This window comes from Bubalus bubalis, chromosome 3, assembly GCF_019923935.1.
Source record: "Bubalus bubalis isolate 160015118507 breed Murrah chromosome 3, NDDB_SH_1, whole genome shotgun sequence".
NCBI lineage: Eukaryota > Metazoa > Chordata > Mammalia > Artiodactyla > Bovidae > Bubalus > Bubalus bubalis.
The window spans coordinates 86,118,949-86,146,765 of record NC_059159.1 but is presented as its reverse complement, the minus strand read 5'-3'; the positions used below and the strand labels follow the sequence as shown (position 1 = coordinate 86,146,765).

The 27,817-nt window shown below is 44.8% G+C and overlaps 1 protein-coding gene, 1 long non-coding RNA gene and 1 pseudogene across 7 annotated transcripts in view; 2 read left to right on the top strand and 1 right to left on the bottom strand.

Annotated features, from left to right (window-relative positions):
• FOCAD (focadhesin) overlaps positions 1-27,817 on the top strand; it is a 301,517-nt gene that overhangs the window by 267,870 nt on the left and 5,830 nt on the right. For all 5 annotated transcript variants that reach the window (XM_044939795.2, XM_044939797.2, XM_044939796.2 and 2 more), the window contains 6 exons: positions 7,150-7,278; positions 16,223-16,338; positions 19,801-20,061; positions 20,718-20,807; positions 24,129-24,306; positions 26,947-27,044. In XM_044939795.2, the coding sequence (XP_044795730.1) occupies positions 7,150-7,278; positions 16,223-16,338; positions 19,801-20,061; positions 20,718-20,807; positions 24,129-24,306; positions 26,947-27,044 (872 nt within the window). The remainder of the gene's footprint in view (positions 1-7,149; positions 7,279-16,222; positions 16,339-19,800; positions 20,062-20,717; positions 20,808-24,128; positions 24,307-26,946; positions 27,045-27,817) is intronic.
• Positions 7,286-13,975, top strand: LOC102403344 (annotated as a pseudogene).
• LOC123332787 lies at positions 16,780-24,178 on the bottom strand. 2 transcript variants are annotated; one of them, XR_006549818.1, is made up of 5 exons: positions 24,047-24,178; positions 22,901-23,049; positions 22,695-22,806; positions 22,157-22,268; positions 16,780-16,964 (listed from the first exon to the last, which is right to left on the bottom strand). It is a non-coding gene; the product is annotated as an uncharacterized LOC123332787 (long non-coding RNA). The 2 variants fall into 2 exon arrangements; XR_006549819.1 differs by lacking the exon at positions 22,157-22,268.

Sequence of the window (27,817 nt, the reverse complement as noted above, 5' to 3'; positions counted from 1 at the left end):
CATAAGTAGTCTGTGAATCTATGCATAAAAGAGCGTAGGCAGTGATAGAAATTATGTTATAGTGCTTTTTATTATAGAAAACAGTGACTCGCTTCAAGTGACTCAATATTTACTGCAAGGATTCATAGGTTTCTCAGAAATACAAGGACAGATACTATTCTCAGCCCTCAGAGTATCAGAGGCAGGAAGATATCAGGCATCAAGACTTCATCTTGCTCTTTCTGTCAACCCTGCCAGGGCTGCATCATATCATGGATCCTGCCTTTCATCCCAAAGACTGCTTCATCCCTTTCTCTTCTTTTGTGTTTGTGTGTGGGGGCTGAAATACATATAACATAAAATTTACCCTTGTAACCATTTTAAAGTCTACAGTTCAGTGGCGTTTAGTACATTCACAATATTATGCAGCTGTTACCAGTATCAAATTGCAGAACAATGTTCATCACCCCCAATCCAATTTATTTTTTTCCTTTTGTTGCTCATGTTTTTGGTCATTCCTAAGAATCCATGAGCAGATCAATAGACTTATCTTTATGTTTTCTTCCAAGAGTTTTATAGTTTCTTGTATTATCACTGATCTACTTTAAGTTAGTTTTTCTGTATGGTATTAGTATTAGTAGGGATCCAGCTTCATATTTGCATGTGAATATCCAGTCATCCCAGCAGTGCTTGTTGAAGAGACACCTTCTTTCTTCTATTGAGTGGTCTTAGCACCCTTGTCAAAAGTCAGTTAACCATAAATGTTTGGGTTTATTTCTGGCCTCCCAATTCTGTTCCATTTTTAATACATGTCTATCCTTAGATTTATCAGTACCACACTGTTTTGATTACTATAGCTCTGTGGTAAGTTTTGAAATTGGTATGTGTGTGAGTCCTTTAAGTTTTTCTTCTTTTTTTTTTTAATTTTATTTTATTTTTAAACTTTACAAAATTGTATTAGTTTTGCCAAATATCAAAATGAATCCGCCACAGGTATACATGTGTTCCCCATCCTGAACCCTCCTCCCTCCTCCCTCCCTGTACCATCCCTCTGGGTCGTCCCAGTGCACCAGCCCCAAGCATCGAGTATCATGCATCGAACCTGGACTGGTAACTCGTTTCATACATGATATTTTACATGTTTCAATGCCATTCTCCCAAATCTTCCCACCCTCTCCCTCTCCCACAGAGTCCATAAGAGTGTTCTATACATCAGTGTCTGTTTTGCTGTCTCGTACACAGGGTTATTGTTACCATCTTTCTAAATTCCATATATATGCGTTAGTATACCGTATTGGTGTTTTTCTTTCTGGCTTACTTCACTCTGTATAATAGGCTCCAGTTTCATCCACCTCATTAGAACTGATTCAAATGTATTCTTTTTAATGGCTGAGTAATACTGCATTGTGTATATGTACCACAGCTTTCTTATCCATTCATCTGCTGATGGACATCTAGGTTGCTTCCATGTCCTGGCTATTATAAACAGTGCTGCGATGAACATTGGGGTACACGTGTCTCTTTCCCTTCTGGTTTCCTCAGTGTGTATGCCCAGCAGTGGGATTGCTGGATCATAAGGCAGTTCTATTTCCAATTTTTTGAAATTGTTTTGACTATTTGGGCCCCCTTTGCAATCTCATGTAAATTTGACAATCAGCTTTTCCATTTCTGCAAAAAAAGTTGTTGAAATTTTATAGGTATTGTGTTGAGTCTGTAGATAGTTTTCATCTAGGTTATCAAATTTGTTGGCATAGGACTTGTCTACATAGAGCCTCCAGCATTTCACAAAAGGTAGTTCAGATCTTCCTGCTCCAGCACTGTTCAAGCAGCATTCTCCACTCTGAGTTTCTGCTCAGATAAGCCATGACTCTCTGTATTCATCTGTTTGTCTCTCTGGTTTTGGAGACAACATCTTGCCCTGTGCTCTTCCCTTTCTTAAGGATCCAAGAGAGTTGTTGATTCTTCAGTCTGCTTAGCTTTTTACATTTATAATAGAGTGGTAATTGCCAAGCTCTTACATGTAGAACTGAAAACCAAAAGTCCCCCCTTTTTTCTAACTTTTTTAAAGTATAAAAAACATAAAATTTACCATCATAACCATTTTTAAGAATGCATTTATATAGGATTACACTATATTCACATCATTGTGAAACTAATCTCTGGAATGTTTTTATCTTGCAAAACTGAAACTTGGTACCCATTAAACAAGAACTACCCTTTCTTCCTTCCCTGATCCTGGTAACCACCATTCTACCTTCCCTATCTGTTAATTTGACTATTCTACTTGCTGGATTTAAGTGGAATCATAGCATTTGGAAGAAAAGCTATGATCAACCTAGACACCATATAAAAAGCAGAGACATTACTTTGCCAACCAAGGTCCATCTAGTCAAAGTCATGGTTTTCCAGTAGTCATGTATGGATGTGAGAGTTGGACCATAAAGAAAGCTGAGCGCCAAAGAATTGATGCTTTTGAACTGTGTTGGAGAGGAACGGGCTTCCCTGATAGCTCGGTTGGTAAAGAATCTGCCTGTAATGTGGGAGACCTGGGTTCGATCCCTAGATTGGGAAGATCCCCTGGAGAAGGGAAAGGCTACCCACTCCAGTATTCTGGCCTAGGAATTCCATACAGTTCATGGGGTTCCAAAGAGTCGGATGCAACTTTCACTTTCACTCCATGTTTTTCTCTTGGAGAAGACTCTTGAGAGTCCCTTGGGCTGCAAGGAGATCAAACCAGTCAATCGTAAAGGAAATCAGTCCTGAATATTCATTGCACGGACTGAGGCTGATGCTGAAACTCCAATACTTTGGCCACCTAATGCAGAGAACTGACTCATTGGAGAAGACCCTGACGCTGGGAAAGATTGAAGGCAGGAGGAGAAAGGGATGACAGAGGATAAGATAGTTGGATGGCATCACCGACTCCTTGGACATGAGTTTAAGCAAGCTCCAGGAGTTGGTGATGGACAGGGAAGCCTGGCATGCTACAGTCGATGGGGTCACAAAGAGTCGGACACAACTGAGCAACTGAACTGATATAGCATTTGTCTTATTTGCAACTGGTTTATCTCACAGCATAGTGTCCTCAAAGTTGAGGACACATTGTAGCATATAACAGCATTTCTTTTCTTTTTAAAGTTGAATACTATTCCACTTTATGTATATATCACATTTTGTTTATACACTTATCCATCAATGGACATTTGGGTTGCTCTTGGCTATTGTCAATAGTACGAATATAAGCATACAAATGTCTCTTTGAAACTCTTTCAATTTTGAAAGTGGAATTGCTAGGTTATAAGGTAGGTCTATTTTTAATTTCCTGAGAAGTCATCTTACTGTTTCCCATCATGGTTCTTCTGTTTTATAATCCCACCAAAAGCATATAAGGGTTCTAGTTTCCTCACATTCTTGCCAACACTTGTTATTTTTTTCTTTTCATTCATTTTTTTCCCCCAAATAGTGGCCATTCTAATATTTATAAGCTGGTATCTTATTGTGGTTTCGGTTTGCATTTTTTGTTGATTAGTAATGTTGAGCATCTTTTCATATCTTTTTTGGCTATTTGTGTACCATCTTTGGGAAAATGTCTATTCAAACTCTGTCCATTTTTATATGTTTCTCTTTTTCCCTATGCTTCTCATTTCTTCAATTGTTTGACCTTTTGTTGATTCTGTTTCTGGTTCTGCTTCTCCCTGTTTTTCAACTTCTACTAATTGTTCTACGTTTCTTGCTTATTCTGCATACACCACCCGTTTTTCTAGGCTCCTTTGGTAGCTGGCTTTCCCTTGCTGACTCTGCCCCACATCTATTTCTCCCTTTTTCAGGGTCTGCTGATTCTGCTGCTTTTTCTACCTTAGCTTCTCCTTTTCCCATGCTTTTCCTTTTTGCAGCTGGTTTTCTTTTTGTTGACTCTGTCTCCTCTTCTGTTTCCCCTCTTATCATAGTCTGCTGATTCTGCTGCTTGTTCAGCCTCTGCTTCTCCTTTCTCCTGCACTTCTCATTTTCCCATGCTTCTCTCCTTTGGGCAGCTGTTTCTCTTTCTGCTAACTCTGTCCCCTCTTCTGCTTTCCCGCTTTTCATGGTATGCTGATTCTGCTGCTTATCCTGCCTCTGCTTCTCCTTTTGCCTCTGCTTCTCCTTTTCCCATGCTTCTCCTTTCGGCAGCTGTTTCTCTTTCTGTGGCTCTATCCCCACCTCTTCTTTCCCACTTTTCATGATCTATGGATTCTGCTGCTTGTTCAGCCTCTGCTTCTCCTTTCTCCTGCACTTCTCCTTTTCCCATGCTTCTCCTTTCGGCAGCTGTTTCTCTTTCTGCTAACTCTGTCCCCTCTTCTGCTTTCCCACTTTTCATGGTCTGCTGATTCTGATGCTTGTTCTGCCTCTGTGTCTTCTTTTGCCTCTGCTTCTCCTTCTCCCATGCTGCTCCTTTCGACAGCTATTTCTCTTTTTGCTGACTCTGTCCCCTTTTCTGCTTTCCCACTTTTTGTGGTCTGCTGATTCTACTGCTTATTCTGCCTATGCTTCTCCTTTTGCCATGCTTCTCCTTTCAGCAGCCATTCTCTTTTTGTGGCTCTATCACTACATCTGCTTTCCCACTTTTCATGGTCTGCTGATTCTGATGCTTGTTCTGCCTCTGCGTCTTCTTTTGCCTCAGCTTCTCCTTTTCCCATGCTTCTCCTTTCGGCAGCTGTTTCTCTTTTCCTGACTCTGTCCCTCATCTGTGTTCCCACTCTGTGGTCCGCTAATTCTGCTGCTTGTTCTGTCTCTGCTTCTCCTTTTCCCATGCTTCTCCTTTTGGCAACTGTTTCTCTTTTTGCTGACTGTGTCCCCACTTCTGCTTTCCCACTTTTCATGGTCTACTGATTCTATGCTTGTTCTGCCTCTGCTTCTCCTTTCTCTGGTGCTTCTCCTTTTCCCATGCTTCTCCTTTTGGCAACTATTTCTCTTTTTGCTGACTGTGTCCCCACTTCTACTCTACCACTTTTCATGGTCTACTGATTCTATGCTTGTTCTGCCTCTGCTTCTCCTTTCTCTGGTGCTTCTCCTTTTCCCATGCTTCTCCTTTTGGCAACTGTTTCTCTTTTTGCTGACTGTGTCCCCACTTCTGCTTTCCCACTTTTCATGGTCTGCTGATTCTGCTGCTTATTCTGCCTCTGCTTTTCCTTTTCCCATGCTTCTCCTTGCAGCAGCTGTTTCTCTTTCTGTGGCTCTATTCCCACTTCTGCTATTCTAGTTTTCATGGTCTACTGATTCTATGCTTGTTCTGCCTCTGCTTCTCCTTTCTCTGGTGCTTCTCCTTTTCCCATGCTTCTCCTTTTGGCAACTGTTTCTCTTTTTGCCGACTCTGTCCCCACTTCTGCTTTTCCGCTTTTCATGGTCTTCTGATTCTGCTGCTTATTCTGCCTCTGCTTCTCCTTTCTCTGGTGTTTCTTCTTTTCCCATGCTTCTCCTTTTGGCAACTGTTTCTCTTTTTGCTGACTGTGTCCCCACTTCTGCTTTCCCACTTTTCATGGTCTACTGATTGTATGCTTGTTCTGCCTCTGCTTCTCCTTTCTCTGGTGCTTCTCCTTTTCCCATGCTTCTCCTTTTGGCAGCTGTTTCTCTTTTTGCTGACTGTGTCCCCACTTCTGCTTTCCCACTTTTCATGGTCTACTGATTCTATGCTTGTTCTGCCTCTGCTTCTCCTTTCTCTGGTGCTTCTCCTTTTCCTATGCTTCTCCTTTTGGCAACTGTTTCTCTTTTTGCTCACTGTGTCCCCACTTCTGCTTTCCCACTTTTCATGGTCTGCTGATTCTTCTGCGTTTTCTGCCTCTGCTTCTCCTTTTCCCATGCTTCTCCTTTCGGCAGCTGTTTCTTTTTCTGTGGCTGTATCCCCACTTCCGCTTTCCCACTTTCCATGATATACTGATCTGATGCTTGTTCTGCTTCTGCTTCTCCTTTCTCCTGCACTTCTCCTTCCCCATGCTTCTCCTTTCGGCAGCTGTTTCTCTTTTTGCTGACTCTGTCGCCTCTTCTGCTTTCCCACTTTCATGGTCTGCTGATTCTTCTGCGTTTTATGCCTCTGCTTCTCCTTTCCCATGTTTCTCCTTTCAGCACCTGTTTCTCTTTTTGCTGACTCTGTGCCCACTTCTGCTTTCCACTTTTCAGAGTCTGCTGATTTTGCTGCTCTCCTGCCTCTGCTTCTCCTTTCTCTTGTACTTTTCCTTTTCCCACACTACCTTCTGTAGCTGTTTTCCTCTTGCTCACCCTGCCCCCATCTTGGCTTTCCCCTATTTCAGTGTCTGCTGCTGCTTTGTCTTCTGATTCCACCCCTGCTTCCCCCCGCCCTTTTGTTACTTCTGAGTCTCTTTCTGCTAATGCTGATTTGCCTTCTGCTGCCTGTATCGATCCTGCTGCTGCTTTTACTTCTCCTTCTTGGTCTCCTAGTTTTTCATACATCATTTCTGACCTCCTTGTAACTTCACTTCTTCATGATCCTCACTGGCTACTCTAACCTTGGCTTTACTTTATGGCTCCACTCAAAACTGCTAGAGCATCTGATTTTTTCAATTTCAAATTACCTCCCACCTGAAAAAAAAAATTTTTTTTAAAGAATTTATCACTAAAGTCATGGTGCTGTGTCTTAGATAGCTGGTTAAAGTATGGATTAGCTATTTTGTTATGTTCACCTGCCGTCAGCCACGGTGCAAGCTGAGGAGAAGCAGCAGCAAGGAGTGCATGGGACAGAGTGTAACCATTTAGAGCCACAGGGACTGAAGTAACCCTTATTCTGAGAAGGGGATAGACCTGAGTGGCAGTAATTATCTCCTCTTCTGGAAGTAAATTAAGGAATGAGTGAGTGATAAGGCAGTAACATAGAGTAAGTTACTCTTTTTAGGAAATTCAATGAAAAGATATGCGAGAGCATGGAAGAGAGTTAACTAACAATGTGGAACATTCCTATCCAGATAAGAAGGAAAGACTGGAAACAAATAAGAGAAAGGAGAATAGAGGGAGCAAAGTTTGTAGCAAGTAGGATTGACTTTAAGGGCACAGAATTGAAAGGCTAAACACAGCTGAAGCTGTGATACCAAATCCATTGAAATGAGTAGAAAGGAGGGCAAGTGGCATCTTGCACTTTCATGATGCTATTGAGGTGTTTTATTATTTTTTTCCTTTCTGTTGCAGGCCCTGAATCTGTGCCCCCTTCCCTTCTCAAAGTTGTGATGAAACCCATAGCAACTGTTGGAGAAAACCACCAGTATCCTCCTGTGAACTGGGCTGCTCTCCTCTCTCCACTTATGAGACTAAACTTTGGTAAATATCATGGGTTTTTTGGTCTTCAGACTCTGCTTTTAGGTTGTAACCTGAATAGAAAATGAGATTTTGGGGATTACAATCGATAGTGACTGAATGGACCTCTGGGAATGTAAGGTTTGCCTTCTTGGGTGGGACAGCTGGGTTACTTCATTGAGTCACTTTTTAAATAGCTGAGGAGGACGTTTGAAGACATACCAGATGTACTCATCAAAACAGTACTTGACTGAGATGTGCATGTTGCTGGGTGTGCAGTATCGAGCACAGAAAGCCTGATTTGATGGTTATCAGGCTGCACTTCCAGAACTCCAGGTTTCAACGAAATGCCCTATGGGATGCTGTATTAGTTTTCTGTTGCTGCCGTAACAAATTACCACAGACTTAGTGGCCTGAAACTATACAGATTTATTATCTTATAGTTCTGTAAGTCAGAAGTCCAACATAGTTCTCACTTCACTAAGATCAGGGTATCAGCAGAACAACATTCCTTCCTTTGTTGCCCAGGGGAGTGATGTGGCTTGAATGTTTGTGTTCCCTGAAAATGCATATGTTGAGATCCTAACCCTCAGTGTGATGGTATTAGGGAGTGGGTCCTTCAAGGGCAATTAGGTCATGAGTAACCCTCATGAATGGAATTAGTGTCCTCCTAAAAGAGGTCCACAGTCCACCTCGACCCCTTCGGGGCCCAGGCAGAGCCCAAATCTCCACCAGCGCCGCCGCCATCGTCTGTGCCACATTCCTAGCTTGGTGAAGGACAGGCCTCGTGCTGGGACCCCCATTGACTTCTGAGGTGCCAAGATGGTGGGGGAACTCCATTACAGGGAATTCAGGGTGCCCCTGGGGCCCGGCTTGCACGCTTATCCGGACGAGCTGATCCGCCAGTGAGTGGGCCATGATGGGCATCCTGAGTACTAGATCCTCTGGCTCATCCTCCAGCGTGGGGATGATGGGGAAGGGGGCTCCAACCACGTGGACTGCAAGGCTGAGCACATCCTGCTATGGATGTCCAATGATGAAATCTATGCCAACTGCCACAAGATGCTGGGCTAGGACGGCCAGGTCATCGGTCCCTCCCAGGAGACAGCAGGGGAGGCTGGAGCACTGGACAAATCCATGCTGGGGGAGATAGAAACCGACATGAAGTCTCTGATTCAGAGGGCGCTTCGGCAGCTGGAGGAATGTGTGGGCACCATTCCTCCCGCTCCTCTGCTCCACCACACTGTCCATGTGCTCAGTGCCTACGCCAGCATTGAGCCCCTCACCGGGGTCTTCAAAGACCCAAAGTTCCTGGACTTGCTCATGCACATGCTTAGCAGTCCCGATTATCAGATTCGCTGGAGCACGGGCCGGATGATTCAAGCCCTGGCCTCCCATGATGCTAGGACCCGGACCTAGATCCTTTTCTCACTAAGCCAGCAAGAGGCCATTGAGAAACACCTGGATTTTGACAGCTGCTATGCTCTGCTGGCACTGTTTGCACAGGCCACGCTCTCTGAACACCCGATGTCTTTTGAGGGCATTCACTGCCACAGGTCCCAGGAAGGCTGCTCTTCTCCCTGGTGAAGTGCTATTTGCATGTCACCTTCCTCCTGGATCAGTTGAATGACACTGCTGTGGAACCAGGAGCCCTGAACTCCACTCCTGAGGAGCTGAGTGGGGAGAGGGGTCGCCTGGAGCTGGAGTTCAGCATGGCCATGGGCACGCTGATCTCAGAGCTGGTGCAGGCCATGTGCTGGGACCAGGCCTGGAGCAGACAGGGGCCCTCGGGATAGCCCTCTGGTTCCATCTTCCAGCCCCAGCTGGTGGATGAGGGCCCAGGGCTCCCACCTGCCCATGCCTTGCCTTCCTGCAGGAGGTCAAGGAGGTTTCGACCTCACTCTGAGTTCGCAAGTGGCAATACCTATGCCTTGTACGTGCGGGATGCGCTGCAGCCGGGCATGTGAGTGCGGATGCTGGATGACTATGAGATCAGCTCGGGCGATGAGGGCAAGTTCCAGCAGAGCAACAATGGCGTGCCCCCTGTGCAGGTGCTGTGGGAGTCAACAGGCCGCACCTATTGGATGCACTGGCACATGCTGGAGATTCTGGGCTTTGAGGAAGACATTGAGAACATGGTTGAGGCTGCTCATGAGTACCAGGGGGCAGCGGTCAGTGCAGCCATGGGTACAGCCCTGCCGTCCTGGCACTGGAAGCCCATGACCAAGCTCTATGTTGTGCCCTACTGTGGCCTGTGGACGAGGACGCTGAGGAGAGTGAACACCTGACCCAGGCCAAGTGGTGGGAGCTCCTCTTCTTCATCAAGAAGCTGGACGGCCCCAACCATCAGGAGGTTCTCCAGATCTTTCAGGAGAACCTGGACAGGGAGGTTCTGGATGACGAGATCCTGGCTGAACTGGCCATGCCCACGGAGTTGGCCCAAGACCTGCTGCTGGCTCTGCCACAGCGATTCGATGCAGGGCAGCCAGCCACCCGTCCCTACTGGAAGCCCGGGCCCAGCCTTAGGAATCAGCTGACTTGGCCAGAGTGGAAACAAAAGAAGCCCCGACTCAGGGCTCCAACATGCTGCTGCAGCATCTGGCAGAGGGTTTCGGTCTGGCTGGGAAAATCTTCCTGGATCTGGAGGGAGCGTTCCGCTCAGAGGGGTCCCGGCAGGCAGAGGCCAAGCCCCTCTTCCTGCAGCTGCAGCGGCAGCCCCAGCCCTTCCTCATGCTCATGTGGAGCCTCGACACTCCTGCCGCCAACAAGCCCCTGCACCTGGCTGTTCTGAGAATCCTGATGCAGCTGGTGGATTCCCTGAGCCACTGCTGCTCCCCTGGCACGAAGCTATGGACGCCTGCATGGCCTGCCTGCAGTCCCCAAACACTGACCGAGAGGTGCTCCAGGAGCTGTTCCTCTTCCTGCACCGCCTGGCCTCCGTGAGCAGGGACTGTGCTGTGGTGCTCAATCAGCTGGGAGCCCAGGATGCCATCTCCAAGGCCCTGAAAAAGCACCTGGGAAAGCTGGAGCTGGCTCAGGAGCTGCGGGACATGGTGTTCAAGTGCGAGAAGCTCACCACCAACATCCTGGGAGGCTGTATCCAGATGGTGCTGGGCCAGATCAAAGACCACAGATGAACCCACCGCCCCATCAACATCCCCTTCTTTGATGTGCTCCTCAGATACCTGTGCCAGGGCTCTAGCGTGGAGGTGAAGGAGAACAAGTGCTGGGAGAAGGTGGAGGTGTCGTCCAACCCACACCAGGCCAGCAAGCTGACGGACCACAACCCCAAGACCTACTGGGAGTCCAACGGCAGTGCCAGCTCCCACCATATCACCCTGCACATGCAGCAGGGCATCCTCATCAGGCAGCTGGCTCTGCTGGTGGCTAGCGAGGACTTGAGCTACATGCCGGCCAGGGTGGTGGTGTTCGGGGGCGACAGCACCACCTCCCTTAACACGGAACTCAACTCGGTGAACGTGATACCCTCCACCAGCCAGGTGGTCCTCCTGGAGAACCTGAGCCGCGTCTGGCCTGTCATCCAGATCCTCATAAAGCGCTGCCAACAGGGCGGCGTTGACACGCGCATTCGGGGGTTGGAGGTCCTGGGCCCCAAGCCCACGTTCTGGCTGGTGTTCCAGGAGCAGCTGTGCCGCCACACGCGCCTCTTCTACATGGTCCGGGCGCAGGCTTGGAGCCAGGACATCGCGGAGGACCGCAGGGGACTCCTGCACCTGAGCTCCAGACTCAACGGGGCCCTACGCCACGAGCAGAACTTTGCTAGTCGCTTCCTCCCTGATGAAGAGGCCGCCCAGGCACTGGGCAAGACCTACTGGGAGGCCTTGGTCAGCCCCCTGGTGCAGAACATCACCTGCCCTGATGAAGAAGGCGTCAGCCCCCTGGGCTGGCTGTTGGACCAATACCTGGAGTGTTAGGAGGCTGCCCACAACCCTCAGAGCCACGCAGCAGCGTTCTCCTCCCGGGTGTGCCGCATCACCCACCTGCTGGTGCACGTGGAGCCGTGTGAAGCGCCCCACAGGGTGGCGGCCACGCCTCGGCCCAAGGGCAGAAACAGAAGCCATGACTGGAGCTCCCTGGCCACCCGGGGGCTTCCCAGCAGCATCATGAGAAACCTGACGCGCTGCTGGTGGGCGGTGGTGGAGGAGCAGGTGCACAGCTTTCTGACCTCATGCTGGCAGGATGATGACTTTGTGCCCCACTACTGCGAACACTTCAGTAATCTGCAGAAGGCGAGCTCTGAGCTGTTTGGGCCACGGGCAGCCTTTTTGCTGGCGCTGCAGAATGGCTGTGCCGGTGCCCTGTTGAAGCTGCCTTTCCTCAGAGCTGCCCACGTGAGCGAACAGTTTGCCCAACACATCGACCAGCAGATCCAGGGCAGCCGGATTGGTGGGGCACGGGGAATGGAGATGCTGGCCCAACTGCAGCTATGCCTGGAAACCGTCCTCATCTTCTCTGGCCTGGAGATTAGCCACCACTTTCAAGCATTACTACCAGCACTACATGGAGGACTGTCTCCTGGGCGTGGGCTCGAGCTGGCAGGAGGGGGCCATGCTGGAGCAGATCAGCCCCTGCTTCCCCAACCGCCTCCCCCAGCAGATGTTGCGGAGCCTGAGCACCTCGGAGGAGCTGCAGCGCCAGCTCCACGTATACCAGCTCCAGCGGCTTGATCAGGAACTCCTGAAGCTGGAGGACACAGAGAAGAAGATACAGGTGAGCCGTGACGCCAGTGGCAGGGGCCATGAGAGAGGGACCGGGGAGGAAGCTGAGCTGGAATCTGGGGCCATGGAGGCAGCAGCAGCAGCAGCAGCAGCAGCCGGCGTGGCGGGGGAGGAGGAGGACGAGAGCGAGGATCTCTGCTGTGAAGGGGCGATGCCAGAAGTGTCTGTGCTCGTCCTGCCACCACGCTGCTGGCCCACCGCCTCCATCTGCCACACGCTCAACCCCAGAACCTGCCTGCCTGCCTACCTGAGGGGCACCTTGAACCGATACTCCAACTTCTACAACAAGCGTCAGAGCTACCCTGCCCTGGAGTGGGCCCCGCAAAGGCGACTGTGGTAGACGTGGCTGGGCCAGGCGGAGCTGCAGTTTGGGGACCAGACGCTGCATGTGTCCACCGTGCAGATGTAGCTGCTGCTGCATTTCAACAAGCTGAAGGCGGTCTCTGTGGAGAGTCTGCTGGCCCTCTCGGGGCTCCCTCCAGACATGCTGAATCAGGCCGTTGGGCCTCTGACTTCCTCAAGGGGCCCCCTGGACCTTGATGAGACAAAGGACTCCCCAGCAGGGTTGCTCAAGATCCGAGATGGCAGCGAGGAACCCAGGCCTCGGAGGGGCAACATGTGGTTCATCCCAGCTCAGACATACCTGAAAGCTGAGGACGAAGAGGGCCGGAACCTGGAGAAGAGATGGAACCTTCTCAACTGCCTCATCGTCCGAATCCTCAAAGCCCACGGGGACGAGGGGCTGCACATCAACCAGCTTGTCTGCCTGGTGCTGGAGGCTTGGCAGAAGGGCCCGTGTCCTCCCAGGGGCCTGGTCAGCAGCCTTGGCAGGGGGTCCACCTGCGGCAGTGCTGACGTTCTCTCCTGCATCCTGCACCTGCTGGGCAAGGGCACGGTGAGACGCCAGGACGACCGGCCCCAGATGCTTCTTATGCAGTTCCCATGACTGTCAAGGAGCCTCACACTGAGTCCCTGAACCCAGGCTCCTTGGGCCCCAACCCACCGCTCACCTTCCACACCCTGCAGATCCGTTCCCGGGCCGTGCCCTACGCCTCCTGCACAAGCACCCAGAGCTTCTCTACCTTCCGGCAGCCCTGGAGACAGGGTCAGGGCTAGGTAGGGCCGGGGCTTTCCACAGAATAAAACGCAGGAGTTTGATTACTTGGCCTGTGTGGTAACTGCCGGGTATCTGCCAAGGGTGGGGACTTTCCTGGCTGAAAGGAGACAGGAGCCCTCAGCTCCGAGGCTGAATCATGCCATGCCAGGGTCCTTTGGGTAAGGATGGCAGGCTATGTGGGACTGAGCACCCTCCTCTTGGCTGGGGTAATTAAGTGGACTCCAGGGGTGGGCCTTCTTGGAGGGTATGTGGTCAGACGAACTTTCACCTGGCAGGCTGGAGAGTCAAGCCCATCTCGCCACAAGCTGGATGGCTTGCAACTTCAGCAGATCATCAAGCAGGGATCTATTTTCCTTGTTTGTGGAATTGATTGGACACTGTGCCCTCCAGAGCTAAGGCTGACAGGGAAGGTGAGATAAAGGCCTTGTGGCCACTGCAGGCCCCCAGAACCTTAACGTGTTCCGCCTGGAAGCTCTAGGATCTGGGGTAGAAGGAACTGCAACTCCTATCGCTCCTCCTTGCCCCTGTGCACTCCCGCACACCAGTAGCCTTCCCTGCCCTCGGGACTTTCCATCTCTGCAGGGCAAACATTCCCAGGCTATGACTTTTGCTTCCCTGATCCTTATAGTCCTAGAGCTAGTTTGCACACCAAGGAGCACATAATGATCCCGTTTATAGTCATGTCCCCCAGCCAACCAGTCTAGAGACAGAATGTGGTTTAGTGGTTGCCTGTAGTTGGGGGGATTGGGAAAAACTGAGGAGTAGCTGCTACAAGGTGTGCCATTTCTTTTGGGGGTGTTGAAAATGTTAAAAATTGTGGTGATGGTCAATTCTGTTAATATATTAAAAATCACTGAACTGTTAACACTTTAAATGGGTAAAGTATATGCTATGCAAATTATATCTCAACAAAGCTGTTAATAAAAACCAAAACCAACCAAAAAAATAAATAAATAAAAGAGGTCCACAAAACTCCTCAGTCCACACTGTGAAGACACAGAAAGAAGCCAGCAGACTGCAACTCAGAAAAGGGCTCTCACCAGACACCCAACCATGCTGACACCCTGATCTTGGGCTTCCAGCCACCAGGACTGTAAGAAATAAGTCTCTGTTGTTTACAGACCACCCAGTCTGGAGTGTTTTGTTATAGCAGTCCAAACAGACTGAGATGGGAAGAATCCATTCCCCTCCCTTTCCCAGCTTCTAGAGGATGCCCACTCCATGGCTTGTGGCTCCCTTTCTTGGTCTTCAACGCAAGCAGCAGAGGGCTAAAGAATCCTCATGCTGTCATCTTTCCAATTCTCTGAAGGCAGAAAAGGTCTTCCATTTGTAAGGATTCATGTGATTAATGGGTCTATTTGAATAATCCAGGATAATCTCCCCATCTCAAGGTCTTTAACCTTAATCACATCTGCAAAGTTCCTTTGCCAAGCAAGGGAACATATTCACAAATTCCAGAGGTTAGATGTAGACAGATTATTCTGTTTATCCTGGGTACTTTGTGGTGAGAGGTAAAGGGAATGCACACCTCTGTTTGTCCAAAGCAAATTCTGTGATGGAGCTAGCATATTAGCATATGGAAATTTAGCTTCATATATCAATATTTGCACCCCCAACTCCAAAAAAGAGGGAGCAAGAACAACTTTAACAGTGCTATAAGTTATGGATTATATATATGTTTATTTGCATGAGTGCTCTATTATTTACAGTAGGTGCTTACTTACATATGATATACAAAAAGATTTGTATACTATAATTTATGTGCAATTTACAGGATAATCAAAGATGATTTTAACTAAACACAGCTTTTCATTTGAATGCTTTCATTTGAACCTAATCCTATGTAAGATATGGTGTCACCATACTATATATCCACAGATTTCGTTTGAAAACTATGTTCCCCTGCCCCTCCCCACTTTTATGTGCTATGTTGAAGATGTTGGTATTTTAGTAGAAAGAAGAAAAGGCCTGGTTAGTGTTGAGGTCCTTTAATGGACTGGAACCTGGTGGTCCGGAGTCGATGATAAGAAAGTAAAGGAGAGAAAGAGGCTGATATTCCTTGGTTTACACAGAAAGCCAATAAAGCCCCTTCACGGGGCTTGCTCTGTTCACGAAGGCCTCAGGCGCCCTCTCAATGGGGTGAAGGTGCAGAGCGCCTTCTCGAGAGGGTCTTAGAAGCCCAGGCAGGAAAGTGAACTCAGAGAGCCTCTGCACTCCAGGGGATCAGCCTAAAAAAGAGAGGGGGAGAGAGAGAGAGAGAAAGAAAGACAGACACGGGGACCAGAGCTCTGATGGAGCAAAGGTGTTTTATTCAACATTGTGTAGATATTTATACTACAAGATAGCTATTTTCAGCAGAGATAAAATCAAAACTTACAAGTTACCAAGAAAACATGAGGTCATCCATATGAAAGAGAGAGTTGTAAATAACCACTTTTACCATATGGTTCATAAAAAGGAAGAGGGTACTTATCACGGAATAGAAAAACTAACGAAGGAAATGCCTGGATTCCTCAGTCCCCGGAGAGGCTTGCCTCTCCTCTTAATTCCTGAATATTCAGGAATTAATAAGAACAGAGAATTCCTGACAGATCCAAAACAGCACACAGGAAGCCTCCTGTTAAATGCTTCCTGACAGGTTAGGAAGATGTATCTGCTGATGGAGATCAGGCTTAAAAAAGACTGGATCATTAGAGAATGTGACCTCTTTAAATCCTTCCAGATCTGGATTTGTCTATGTGCTGATTGCAAGGTGGAGAGGAGGAAAAAAAAAAACAGAAATGAGATTTTTAGCTAGAATTTTCTCAAATTTTTAATAATATTTGAGTCTTTAGATTTGTCTGGACATTGTAAGAGAAATTTGCCAAGCTAGTTCAAGATTCTTAACAGTTCCAAGACGTAGGCCTCTAATCCAGTAGATATATTCATTTGCTTCACAACTAAAAACGTCTCTTGAAATACTTTATGGTTTGCTGAAGTTCTGTTACTGTTAGACATCATACAAAAGTTCTTTTACATTTAGCTGTGTTATTGGGAACACTAAAACCTAAACATGAGTTACAAGAGGCACCTACCTACATTACAGATATTCTTCCCCCTTCCTCCCTTTCAGGTGAAGAGATTCAGCAACTATGTCTTGAACTCATGGTGACCCAGGCACAGTCCTCCCAGAATGTCACTGTACTGTTGGGAATGTGGGTGATGCCACCTCTGATCCATGGTCTGAGTGTGAGTAGTAATTAAGGGTGTTGAGCAACAGGAGGGTATAGTTGTTGTGGGGGAGATCAACATTCATTTGGGTATGAGTTCTCAAAGTCGAGAGTGGACAAGTGGGATCTCACAAAGAGTGAGCAATTGACAGTAGCTGGCCAGGAGATTGGGAAATTGTGGGACTTGAAACTCCGCCATAGCCATCACCATGGATGCTTTCGACTTTTCATGCTTCTCATGTTTATTACAAGAAAAGGGGGAAATGATCAGAGATATTCAAGTTCCTTTCTCAGGACCACATAGGTAGAATGTTGTAGAGTTACTGGAACCTGGGTTTATTTGTTTATGTGATCTACATAATCATTACAGCAGGGATTAAAAGAAAGGCAAATCTACATGCTTTGGATAAACAATCCCTCATCCCTCCCTTTCACAGAAAGGCAGCAATTAAGGTGAGCCTTGAAAGCTTGGTAGGATTTTATTAGGCATCAAATTAGAGACCCCAGAGGGTGTACGTAGGAGGGTGTAGGGGGAGAGAGCAGGATATCTCTGTCCATAGGTGTTCCGCTTGAGTAAAGTGCTGAGGAAGACGTGATCCAGCCTAGTCTTTGTGACAGAAGTGGCAGCAGCTTCCAGGGTATAGACTAAGGGTAGGTAGGAAGAATGGGGTGAGATTATTTAAAGATATGACATAAGCAAAGATGTATCATTTCGGTTACATTTCAAGTTAGGACAAAAAAAGCATATTCCATGATTCCTTAGAGGTTCACCAATTGATTATGAACTAAATGATCTCCTTTTTTAAATTCTTCTATTGCTGGAGGCTTTAATTCTTTGAGAATGGTGAAAAGCTCTCTTATTATTTCATCTTTTTTTATGTATATAATCATCTTTATTGTAATTCATGAGTGCATTAAAAACTGATATAGATCTCTTTATTAACACATGTAGATTCTCATGGGCACTACTTTTTACTTTTACTTGAGAATGGTAAAAGGGGTCAATAGCTTAGTATCATTACATCAAGTTCTCAACTCCTGGAAGCCTGGGAGGCTCTCTTAGGGTTTCCAGATCACTATACTGTCTGCTGAACTGCCCACACTCAAGTGTCTTCTGGAATTCCTTATAAATTTCAATAGGCACCTGGGCAACAGAACACTCTGTTACTTTGCTTGTTTTTAAGGTGCATTTCCAGGGCTAAACATTGTGCCCAAACATTTTCAAATTGCCCTGGCTAATCTTCCAAGTAGTCTGTTACTCACTTTACTAATCTCCCTGCCAGATTAAGAACCCCAAAGCTTTGTTAACCACAAAGAAGTTAGACGAGGCTCCTTTTCTCTTCCCAGGTCAAATTATTTGGAATCCCAAAAGAATGCTAGTATCAAAAGTGGAGGACAGTAGTCTTTCCTGAAAAAGCCCTTGTCTTTTGACTTTAGTCTCTACTCTGTGCTTTTTTTAAAAAAAAGTTTTCCTATATCTCCTAATTCTTCTTAATTGAAAGGCAGTGTTATTGACATCTGTAGCTGCTGTTACCTGTCTGCTCCAAGCAGCTCCCATCTAGCTGCCATTTAATGAGCACTTGTTACGTTTCTCCTGCTGGTAAGCACTCAGCGAACACTGTCAGTCATCAAATTTAATCTCTCTTCAACCCTGACAGGGGCTTCCCAGGTGGCACTAGTGGTAGAGAATCCACCTACCAGTGCAAGAGATAAAAGAGACATGGGTTTGATCCCTGGGTCGGGAAGATCCCCTGGAGAAGAGCATGGCTATTCACTCCAGTATGCTTGCCTGGAGAATTCCATGGACAGAGAGGCTTGGCAGGCTACAGTCCATGGGGTCACAAAAGAGTTGGACGCGACTGAGCACGCATGCATATGTACAGCCCTGATAGGCTAATTTTTTTACAGCTCTATTGAGTTATAATTTATGTTCCATAAAATATGGCTATTTTAAGTGTATAATTTGATGAGTCTTAGTACATTTATTGGAGAAGGAAATGGCAACCCACTCCAGTGTTCTTGCCTGGAGAATCCCAGGGACGGGGGAGCCTGGTGGGCTGCCGTCTATGGGATCACACAGAGTCGGACACGACTGAAGCGACTTAGCAGCAGCAGCAGTACATTTATACATTTTCATCCATCATCAATAGCATTTCCACCACCTCAAAAAATTCCATTGTGCCTACTTATAGTTAATCCCCACTCCCAATCTCAGACCCAGGCTACCATTGATCTTCTTTTGGTCTCTATAATTTTGTTACTTTGAAGAACTTTCATATACATTTACATTTCATATAAATTTTAGAAATTCTTTAGAATGGAATCGTACAATATGAAAACTTTTGTGTCTGACTTATTTCACCTCTGAGAAGTAGATTTTTTTTAATTGTTTCCATTTTACAGGTTGATAAACTGAGGCAAGTAGAGGTTAAGCAAAGCTTATATAGCTCATCAATGGAAACACTGGCTGACTCAAAAGCCTGTGCTTTGAACACTGTTCTATTAATGCTTCGTTCCTTTTAAATCATCTATAATTCTAACTGCCTGTTTTCTTGATCTCAGATATTTTTCTAGGTTTTAGTTATCCCTCCATTTCTCCTTTAAATCTGTCCTTTTTTTTTTTAACATTCGTCTTTGATTAGGAACCTTATTATCTTTGTTAATTAACAAATTGTATATTCATTTTTTTAATTATGTACCTTCTCATTTAAAAAATAAGTTCTGAAATGGCATGTTCTTTAACGTGAAATATTGTGTAACTCATGCAGCTACATTGATCTTTTTAGAAATTTACCGATTTTTGTCAGATTTTATTTTATAAAACACTTCTTTCAGACTTGCTGCTCCTTTAGTATCATACTTAACGTTTCTAAGAATTTCTGAAGCCTGCTTCCTTACAGTCTATGGCTCATAGCTGTCATTACCGCACCCCTTCTTAGCTATCCTGAACTCTAAGACACTATGGTCAGTTTCACATGCTCGACTGGTTCTTCTTGGCTCAGAACTGGCCCCAGAACTCCTGTTCCACCGATTATTTTCTCATGCTTTCTCAGAAGAAGAAATGAATAATACCAAATATTCTGTTTAGCCAATTTCCAGCAGTCGAGCCTTCATCTCCAGTAGCTTTTCTAGCTAGAGAATGTGACCTTTTAAGACTGAATAGCAACTGTTATGTACTTGGAGAAGTAGCATTTATTCCCCTCACCGGAAAGACCCAAGATTTGAGATGAGTAGTTCACAGATGGATTGGCAGATACCATGTATCCACGCAAGCACCCTAGATCAGAAATCACTGCAGCAGCTAACATCACAGGCACTGTTGGTCCATTGGCCCATGAAGCTGTGGGGAAATGGGGGTCTAGGAAGCAACCTGAACCTGAACCTGAATTTTACTCTCAGACACGGTGATGACCTAGAGGTTTTGAGCATTACAAACCCAGACTTGCTTGTTTACATCTGACCTCTTCGGTTTCTCTTTCAGCTGAATGTCAAGAAATACCTTCTCCTATCTGTGCCTTCATGGATAAAACATGTCTCTGATGAACAGATCGTGGGTTTTGTTGAAAGCTTAATGGTGGCAGTTTTTAAAGCAGCTTCCCCACTCTCCAGTCCTGAGTTACGCCCAAGTGCCTTACAGGGCCTGAGTCAGGCCATGAAACTGCCCAGCCCTTCCCACCACCTCTGGAGTCTGCTCAGCGAAGCTACTAGGAAAATTTTTGACCTTCTGCCAAATAAGATTCGGGTGAGGAACAAAAATATTTGCATTCCTGACAATTTGTGTTTGGGATTCTTTAAAGCCTTTTTGGCAAAGCGGAGAGGTATATGTTTTTAAGAATGTGGTAGGAAGACTAGCAAGAAATAACCACATTCTTCACTAAGAATGTTTGCTTCCAAAATCTAAATCAAGGTTGAAAATTTAGAACTAAAGTTTTGAGCACGCTTTGAAGCAGGTTAACCAGTGTAGCACCAGGAAATTTGCTCTCAAGTCTTTTACCAAATGCCTGTAGAAGATGAGCAAGTTCAGAAACCCTTACACCTGAGGAATCCTTGGGCGTATTGTCCAACACACTTAACATTTGCATCAGGTGACTTAATACTAGCTTTGCCCCTCCTCCAACAGACTTCTGAAATGTAGTTGTGCAAAGAAGTAGAAAATCCATCTAGAATGATGGGTTCTGATCAGGAGAAAAAAGTACAGGCAAACAAAATACACCAAATAACAGGAAAGATGCTGTATAAATGATAAAAAATTGGCCACGGGTTTTGGCTTGGTTAAAATTAAAATCTCATCAACCGCTGTTCATGGAGATAAGCAAAGCTAAAGATTTGTCAGAGCAGTGAGAATATGCATATTATCTTATACTGTATTTTGACATGCTTGGGATTTTTCTTCACCAGAAAAATGATCTAGAGCTGTATATCAGTGTAGCAAAGTGCCTCTCGGAAATGACAGATGATGAAGCCAATCGAGTTGCCCAGATTACTGAGGTAATAACATATCCATGTGTTTTTTCATTATTGAAATGGGTATTACAATTGATATGGTTATAGTGTCCTTTTGGCTGAAGCTCGCTTTGTTTCATGTTTGTTAGTTACTGACCAATTTCAGGAAACTCTCTCTTTCACTGAGGGGTCTCATGTCCAGCCTAGTACAGTTGGATATGCAGTAGTATAAATGGGTAGATGAATGAATAACTTTTTTTTCAACTGGAGCATAGTTCCTTTACATTGTTGTGCTAGTTTCTATTGTACAGAGAAATAAATCAGCTATATGTTGTGTACCTATATCCACTCTATTTTGGATTTCCTTCCCATTTAGGTCACCACAGAGCATTAAGTAGAATTCCTTGTGCTATACAGTAGGTTCTCATTAGTTATCTGTTTTATTCATGCTACTGTATATGTGTCAATCCCAGTTTCCCAATTCACCCCACCTCCCCATTCCCTTCTTAGTGTCCATACATTTGTTCTCTATTTCTGCCTTGCAAACAGATTCAGCTGTACTGTTTTTCTAGATTCCATTTATATGTATTAATATATGGCATTTTTCTCCTTCTGATTCACTTCACTGTGTATGACAGTCTCTGGTCCATCCACGTCTCTACAAATGACCCAGTTTCATTCCCTTTTAGGCTGAGTAATATATATTCCGTTGTATATATGTAGTAGTATAAATGGACAGATGAATGATAACTTTTCAGCCTAACGAATCGCACTTTGTCAAGAACATTTTAGTGTTCCCTATGGGTAAAAAGCATTAGTCTCTCCGTTGTGTCTGACTCTCCAAAACCCCATGGACTGTAGCCTCTGTCCATTGAATTCTCCAGAAAGATCCCCTGGAGAAATGGCTACCCACCCAGTGTTCTTGACAGGTGAATTCCAGGGACAGAGGAGCCTGGCAGGCTACAATCCATGGGCGGCAATGAGTCGGGCATGACTGAGCGACTAAGCACAGCACAGCCCAAGTAATTTAATAAGGAAATGCCTGAGAGAATGGACTCTGGTGCCTCACTGCCCAGGTGTGAAATCCAGTCTCTAATTCACTAGCAATGTGACCTTGGTTAAGTGTCATATTCTCTCTCTGGCTCGGTTTCTTGATCTATAAAAAGGAAATAATAGTGCATACCTATTAGGGTCGTTTTGAGAGTTAAATGACTTAATCTATGTTAAGTTTTGGAAAAGTGCCTGACCCAAGGCAAGGATTCAGTAATAACATTATCATAATTATTGCATTCATGTAATGTATTATATCTTGTTATTATATTCATGTTGTATAGTTGGAAGTTAATATAATTTACTTTGTAGTACCTAAAGCTCAAAGTGGCTATGTTACTCACTTGCATTTCTAAAGTGCCATTCAGAACATTGTCACTAGAACATTCTAAATTGTGTTCTGATGTCCCCCAAAGAGTATGTGTTCTGCTGAGCCCTGTGTTTTTCTCTTCATTTCTAGAAAAAATAGAGATAAGAAAGTACAGGTGAAGAGCTGAGACTCCTTGGGTTTCAGTTCTTACTCTGTGTCATTAAGCAAGTTCCCTAACTTCTGTGCTTCAGTCTCCTCATCTGTAAAGGACGTGATAATAGTAATCTATTTCTCAGTGCTACTATGAGAATGAAATGATTAATACAGTGGTCCTCAAACTTTTTGGTCTCAGGGCCATTTTAGTGTCTTAAAAATTATCAGGGACTTCAAAGAGCTTTTGTTTATGTGGGTTATATTTGTCAATGTTTACCATATTAGAAATTAAAACTAGAAAGTTTTTAGAACATTACTTAAAAGTAGTAATAAATCCATTGCATCTTAACATGTAAGAAAAAATTTTTTTTCCAAAAAACAGGTTAGTTTAGAAAATTAGAAAAGTGTCATTGTCTTACATTTTGTAAGTCTCCTCAGTGTCTTCATAGAAGACAGCTGGATTTTCAAGGCTGCTACTTCATTCAATCTGTCGTGATGTCATTTTGGTGAAGTGTGTGAAGAAAACCCAGCCTCACACAGATACAAAGGTAGAATGGGAAAGAGTGTTAGTAGTCTTTTCAGATAACATGTGGATATCTTTCTTTGATATTGTACCAAAACTCACCAAGTGGTGATTTCTTATAGGTTAGTTGCAGTGTGGAATCTGAAAGCAGATCAGTGAACTTCACATACTCTGTTACAGTAAAATCCATTGGTCCATTGCACTGTGGATTTTTTACCAATGCATGATTTTATAAGATACTATTGCAAGATCTGTAAGATATATTGGTCATTTGGAAAATATTGAGTCACTAAATTTTGAAAATCTTCCAAATGTTGATACATTTCATTATAAACATCAAAACATCGTATTTGTCACTATTACCGGCAACCTCATCAGAAAAGTCTTTTATGCATATATGTCTTACATGTATCTTGGGAAGCTGCCAAAGTCATAGTAGCAGATACAGATTTTCCAAAAATCTAATTTTCGCTTAAAAGCACACATTTTGTCATTGGCAGTAACTGCTATCAAGTATTCTCCTTGGAAATGGCAGTCTCACTTCCTTCACTTTTAAAAAATAATCAAATACTCAGTTTTCATAACCATCGTTTGTTTATCAATCATTCTTTCAAGTAAATGGGGGTCTGTGAAAAGAGTGGCTATTTCAGCTCACAACTCACTCTCACAACTTTCTCCTTGAGACGAACATCACACTCGGGGGAGCAGCACAAACCTTTATGGATACTTCCCACTTGGTCATGCAGAACATTACAGAGATGTGTATTCAAGGGCAGAGGTTTAACAAAACTAGTAATTTTATTGTTTACAAGGATATTTTAAATGAAACTAGCTTTTTAAAAAAATTGCCAGTGTCAGTAAAAAATACAATGAATATTACTCCTGTTTGGGGTCTATTATGAATATAGTTTGACCTCACAGACCCTCTCTTCTAAAAGGGTCTTGGGGTCCCCCAGACGTCTGTGTACCAAACTTTGTGAAATGCCAAATTAACACAGGTTAAGTGCTTCAAATATGCCTGGCACATTGTAAGTACTGTATTTGTTGGTTATCATTGTTATTATTTGTCTTTACTAAATATCCTCACCAGTTGACCCTTGAAATCATTGATGGTTTTTATGAGAAAACAAAAGGTGACATCACAACTGTCTATAGGTACATTTTGAGACAGCACGCAGGCAGATAGGTTTCACAGTGCAGGAAAGAAACAGTTTTAGCATTTGGAGTGGTAATCAGCTTCAAACTCACCCTTTCTCTTTTGCCCTTGCCCCAAGGTCCTGTAACAACTTCAGTTAATTTAATAGCAACTGAAGAATTTGCTTTTTTGCAGAGTAGCCTAGAAAAGGCTGCCTTTGTCAGGCTCTACTTGGTCTCTCAAGGACGATTCCCCTTGATGGGCTTGACTGATGTGCTCAGTGTTGCTGTCCGGCACCGTGAAAAAGACACACTGGCCTGGATGACGCTGCACAGCTTATACCAGGCACGGATTGTGAGCCACGCCAACACTGGTAAGGCCTGCCAGGGAGCACGTCGGGACAGACAAACATGCCTACCATCTCTTTGAGGTTATCATTGTTTCCTCAACTTAAAAACTAGGTTAGGGCTTCTTGACACAGGTGAGAACTTGTTACCCCCAAATGAGCAGCACCTGGGATAGAAAAGCACAATTACAGCTCACAGCATCAACTCTTCGGAGGTGAGAATAAATTCTGTTGGAGATTTGGATCTCATATTTGGCCCTCCAGGCCCACAGAGACATAAGCAGGTTTATCAGGTTGAATCTGCCTGCTTCTGTTTCTCAAACAGATGGATGCTAATGGATTCTGCCTGATGTTTGCATGAACATGGCTTTTGGGTGGTCATTTAACAAACAGAAAAAGAAAGCAGCAACCACAAATTAAATAGTTTTTCTAGAGAAGAACTTCTCAGGGGTGAGAAGAATAATATCTGGACACCCTGAGTACATCCTCACGCCAGAAACTGCAGGCCTGAAGCTCTGCTAATGAATGGTGCAACTTTTAGGCCATTTTAGACATTTATGCTGTAATCATCTAAAGATTGGAGAAGGAAATGGCAACCCACTCCAGTGTTCTTGCCTGGAGAATCCCAGGGACGGGGAGACTGGTGGGCTGCCGTCTATGGGGTTGCACAGAGTCGGACACGACTGAAGCGGCTTAGCAGCAGCAGCAGCAGCAATCATCTAAAGAGAGGGCTCCCTCAGCCCATTGCTCTGTGACAACTTGAAGGGGTTGTCACAGAGCACTTCTTAACCTCCCCTCCCTTCTTAACCCCCTCCCCTCTCCCACCCCTTCCCACCCACTGGTATAAATGTGTACCAGTGGCTGATTCATGTTGATGTATGGCAGAGGTCAGCAAGTATTGTAAAGCAGTTATCCTCCAGTTAAAAATTAATAGGAGAAAAAAGAATAAATAGGGAGCTCCTTCATTTCTCCTCCATGCCTTTGGTCATATGCTTGTAATTTTCCAAATCTGTGTTCAGGTCCTGATCAGATTGGACGTGACTAGAAGGCCCTTGTAAGCCATATTCCCCATCTCTTGTATTTTGAAGGCTATGAGAGAAGACTGACAAATGCAGTTTAAATACTCTTTGCAAGATTATGTAGGAAATTTTGATTCCTCTTCCTCGCTGGCAACTGAGATAGTTGTCTCCTGCACATTAGTGCCTGCCCAATGAACAGTGAACCTGTGATGAAAAATGAGATTTTTTTCACTCGACCTCAGAAGTATATTTATCCGGTAGAAAACCAGTTCAGTTCAGTCGCTCAGTCGTGTCCGACCCTTCGCAACCCCATGAATCGCAGCATGCCAGGCCTCCCTGTCCATCACCAACTCCCGGAGTTCACTCAGACTCACGTCCATCGAGTCAGTGATGCCAGCCAGCCATCTCATCCTCTGTCGTCCCCTTCTCCTCCTGCCCCCGATCCCTCCCAGCATCAGAGTCTTTTCCAATGAGTCAGCTCTTCGCATGAGGTGGCCAAAGTACTGGAGTTTCAGCTTCAGCATCATTCCCTCCAAAGAAATCCCAGGGCTGATCTCCTTCAGAATGGACTGGTTGGATCTCCTTGCAGTCCAAGGGACTCTCAAGAGTCTTCTCCAACACCACAGTTCAAAAGCATCAATTCTTCGGTGCTCACCTTAGGTGTTCCCAATTAAGCATGCTGCTGCTGATAAGTCGCTTCAGTCGTGTCTGACTCTGTGCGACCCCATGGATTGCAGCCTACCAGGCTCCTCCGTCCATGGGATTTTCCAGGCAAGAGTACTGGAGTGGGGTGCCATTACCTTCTCCGAATTAAGCATGAAGATACTTGAAAGAAACAAATTTGATATTGCCTTTGGTCAGAACCAGTTGGCCTTCAAATTTAGTTTGAATTTTCAAGTGGCAAGAGTTTTGAAAATGGCAAGAGTAGGAAAGTACTTCCTTCATTTTTTTAATCTTTTTTTCTTTTTTTGTCTTATTCACCTAATACAAGTGGTAGTTAACCTCTTTGGGGTCATAGATCATTTTCAGGTGGGGTGCAAATTCCCCTTCAATATGTGCGTGTAAGTACCGGCACAAACACAGTGCCATTTTCCTCATGCACTAAATTTTGAAGATCTTTCCAAGTAGTCTTTGCTGTGCTGGGAATCCTCATTTTTGAAAGGAAAAAATAATATTTATGTTAATGTTTGTTCTCTATTTAGCCTACTACAGCTGGGTTTTGGTTTTGGCGCTTTTTTTAATGTCTTTAGGATAGGTATTCTGTATGATTTTGTCATAAATTGAGAACTTTAAGCAAGGGAGGACTATAAGAACAATTAATTATCAAAGATTTAATACTACTAACCCGTGGGCATGCCCAGTTTCTCCCAGTGTTTAGAAATTCCATTAAATGCATTTGACCATTTTATCAGGTTTGAAGAATAAATTTAGCTTTTAAAAATAAAGACCAAAATAAGCTCATCTGATGTGAACAGTATCAAAAAAAAATCTCTCTTGAGTGAGAACAAGTCTCAGGTAGCATAAGAGGACTTGTAACTGTTGTAGAGTCCTCAGCGGGTCGTTTGCTTTAGTTATGATAATTATTGTTGATCTATCTTACATTGCAAAGAAAAACCATGGTCTGGTAATACATGTCCTTTTGTTTCAGGCGTGTTGAAGAGAATGGAGTGGCTCTTGGAACTGATGGGTTATATCAGAAATGTTGCTTACCAGTCAACGTCTGTTCAGAACGTGGCTCTTGATGAGGTACAGTCTAGAGCAGTCATTTGTGGCTTTCTTAAAATACAGAGTATATTTAGTCTCCCAAAAGAGGAACATGTTGCTGCTTGCAGCTCTCTTTTCTCCCTTTATTTTTGGGAAACAAGGATGACAATTCTCTAACATCACAGGAAATGGGTGTTCTTACCAGAATCTTGAAGATGCCCACAGCTGCCCTTTGAAAAATATTTTCAGCAGAACACCTCCCTTGACAGGCAGCACACAGAAGTTCTAGCTAGGGGGGAATCTAGGGTCCTGTGCACCTGAGCTGGATCCCACAAAGACTGTGTGGTACAGGGCTCTGGCCTCCACCGTGGTCCAGAGCTTGGCTTTAAACACCTGGTTTGAAGGGGTTCCTGAAGTGTGTGCAAGTAATCTGTGTTTGTGCCAGTACTTAGATGCACATATTGAAGGGGAATTTGCACCCCACCTGAAAATGATCTATGACCCAAAGAGGTTAACCATCACTAGTATTAGGTGAATAAGACCAGAAAAAATAAAGATTAATGAAAAAAAATGAAGGAAGCACTTTCCTATTCTTGCCATTTTCTTGACTCAGCTGTGCATTTTTTTTTTTTTCCCCATAGCCATGTTTCATAGATCTGCTGTTTACTTGTGTGAGTAAAATATGTGTAACCTGGGATATTGTTTGATATTCTGCCCAGCTTTTCTCCAGAGCTGTGTGTCTTTTTGAAATTTTCATTAATGAGATTAGGCATTTTAAGAGATTGAGGGGTACTTTTTAAGCCTTTTTTGAGCTT